The following is a 2320-nucleotide window of genomic DNA, read 5'->3' as shown; positions in this document are numbered from 1 at the left end:
CCCTTGGTGTGCCCCCAACCCTCTCTGCATGCACCCCACGCCTGCCCCATTGCACACCCCACGCCTGCCCCATTGCGCACCTCATGCCTGCCCCATTGCACACCCCATGCTGCCCCATTGCACACCCCACACCCGCCCCATTGCACACCCCATGCTTGCCCTGCCACGCGCCTGCCCCCACGCCCGGACACCCCAGCTCGCCGCTCGCCCCCCGTGGCGCCCGCGGCCGCCTCACACCACGCCGTGCAGCTCCAGGTTTATTGGGGGCAGCGCGGGGGGCACTGGGGAGGGGACAGGGGGGGCTCAGGAGCATCCTTCCAAAATCCGGCTGCGGCAGGGAGCCGGCGGGGCCGCCCGGGGGCTCAGGCCTCGGGTGGCTTCTGCGCGTGGGCGAAGAAGACGCCGGCGACGTCGTCCACGCCGGTCTTGAGGGCGGGCGGCATGAGGTAGGAGCGGAAATCGCGGAGGGCGAAGCCGGCCCCGGCCAGGGCGCCGCGGACGTCGTCCTCGGCCAGCGGCACCACGGGCAGGCGCGCGGCGCCCGCCAGGTAGAAGGACTCGCCGAGGGCGCCCAGCAGCAGCGCGTGGCCGCCCGGGCGCAGCAGCGAGCCCACGTGGGCCAGCGCCCGGGCGAAGCTGGCCCGGTCGGGGCTCACGGCCTCCAGGCAGAAGGCGGAGAGCAGGGCATCGGCCGGCGGGCGCAGCGGGGCGCCCAGCGGGTCGGGCTGGTGCACGTCGATGGGCAGGATGCGCCGGAGCCGGCCCCGCAGCCGCCGCTCCTTGTCCTGCCAGGGCTCCCTGCGGGGACGCGGGCGTCAGCCCCGGCGGCTGCGGGGCTGAGCTGCTGCCCGCGGGATCAGCCCGGCACCTGTGGGGCCACGATCCTGCACGGGTGTGAGGCTGGGATCCCGTGGGAATCAGCCTGGCACCTGTGGGGCCACGATCCTGCACGGATGTGGGGCTGGGATCCCGTGGGGATCAGCCTGGTACCTGTCAGATGTGGGTCTGGGATCCCACAGGGATGTGGGGCTGCGTTCCTACAGGGATCAGCCCGGCACTCGCCGGGATGTGGGAGCAGCCATGCTCTGGCTGCCGAGCTTGGGCCAGGCTCGGCATCCGGTGCCGGGGACAGGGACCGGGCCAGGGTGTTCCCAGGTCCCCAACCAGTGCCGTCCCCATCCCCTGTGCCCATCCCTGCGCCAGCGCTATGCTCGTGCCCATCCCCTTGCCAGCGCCATCCCCGTGCCCATGTGCATCCCAGTGCCATCCCCATCCCGTCTCCATGCCAGTGCCATCCTTGTGCCCATCCCATCTCTGTGCCAGCGCAGTGCCCGTTCCCATCCGCATCCTGTCCCAGTCCCAGTGCCGACCCCATCCTCATGCCGGCGCTGTGCCCATGCTCATTCCATGCCGGTGCCGTCCCCGTGCCCATCCCATCTCCGTGCCAGCGCTGTGCCCACGCCACTGCGTGCCCACCCCGTCCCCGTGGCAGCGCCGTGCCTACCCTCGGCCCTCGATCTTGCAGACGTGCCGGATGAAGGGGCTCCAGTCGAAGGTGCCGGGCTCGCCCCGCGCCCAGCGCCGCAGCTCCTCCCGGTTCACCGCCAGGTAGTCGGTGGCCACGATCTCCTCGAAGTGGTCGCAGGCGCTCAGCAGCTGGTAGATGGTGGGGCCCGAGCCCACGTCGATGAGGGTGCGCCCGCGGATCTCACCTGGGGGGCAGGACGCCGGGGGTCCCTCACCGGATGGGCACGTGGGGCCGGGGGGGAGAGGGGAGCCAGACCCCCGAGTGGGGGCACATGGGGGGGGAGCCAGGCGCCCGGGGCTTCTCCCACCCCATCCGTCCGTGCCTCAGTTTCCCCGTGCCGCCGCCCTCACCGCTGGCGAAGGTCTCAGCCAGGCACCGCAGCTTCCAGGGCACCACACAGTCCTCGGAGGAGAAGTCGGCCCGGGGGGGCACGTAGTTGTTCTGCAGGTAGGCGCGGGGGTCGAAGCCCTCGTAGCCCGCGCGGACGGCGGCCAGGCTGCTCATGGCGAGGGGCTGCGGGTCCCGCGCCCGCCCTGCCGCCGCCGCCGCCTTATATCCGCGGCCGGGCTGGGCTGCGGGGGCCGGCGGTGAGTTATGGCCGTGCCCGGCGCCGCCGTGATTGCGGCCGTCCATCCCGGCTAACCTGGTTAGCGTCAGCCCCGGGGGCCGGGGGCGCGGGCTGGGCTCCAGCGGCGCCGGATCCGGCCCCGCGTGGCCGCTCTGCGCCAGCAACAACGCCCCCGGCACCCGCTCTGTGCCAGTGGGCCCAGGCGTCCGGGCTCCCGGATCCCG

The 2320-nt window shown here is 73.4% G+C and overlaps 1 protein-coding gene across 1 annotated transcript; it reads right to left on the bottom strand.

The window, feature by feature from the left end:
• Positions 1–362: 362 nt before the first annotated feature.
• Positions 363–2161, bottom strand: PNMT (phenylethanolamine N-methyltransferase). The gene is made up of 3 exons (XM_026072939.1): positions 1879–2161; positions 1505–1712; positions 363–798 (listed from the first exon to the last, which is right to left on the bottom strand). Exons 1-3 carry the CDS (start codon positions 2159–2161, stop codon positions 363–365), a joined length of 927 nt encoding a protein of 308 aa, XP_025928724.1.
• Positions 2162–2320: the final 159 nt, after the last annotated feature.

This window comes from Apteryx rowi, unplaced genomic scaffold, assembly GCF_003343035.1.
Source record: "Apteryx rowi isolate R43461 unplaced genomic scaffold, aptRow1 scaffold_354, whole genome shotgun sequence".
NCBI classification, from domain to species: domain Eukaryota; kingdom Metazoa; phylum Chordata; class Aves; order Apterygiformes; family Apterygidae; genus Apteryx; species Apteryx rowi.
Note: the sequence above shows the minus strand (reverse complement) of the source record. Positions and strands in the feature narration are given on the sequence as shown.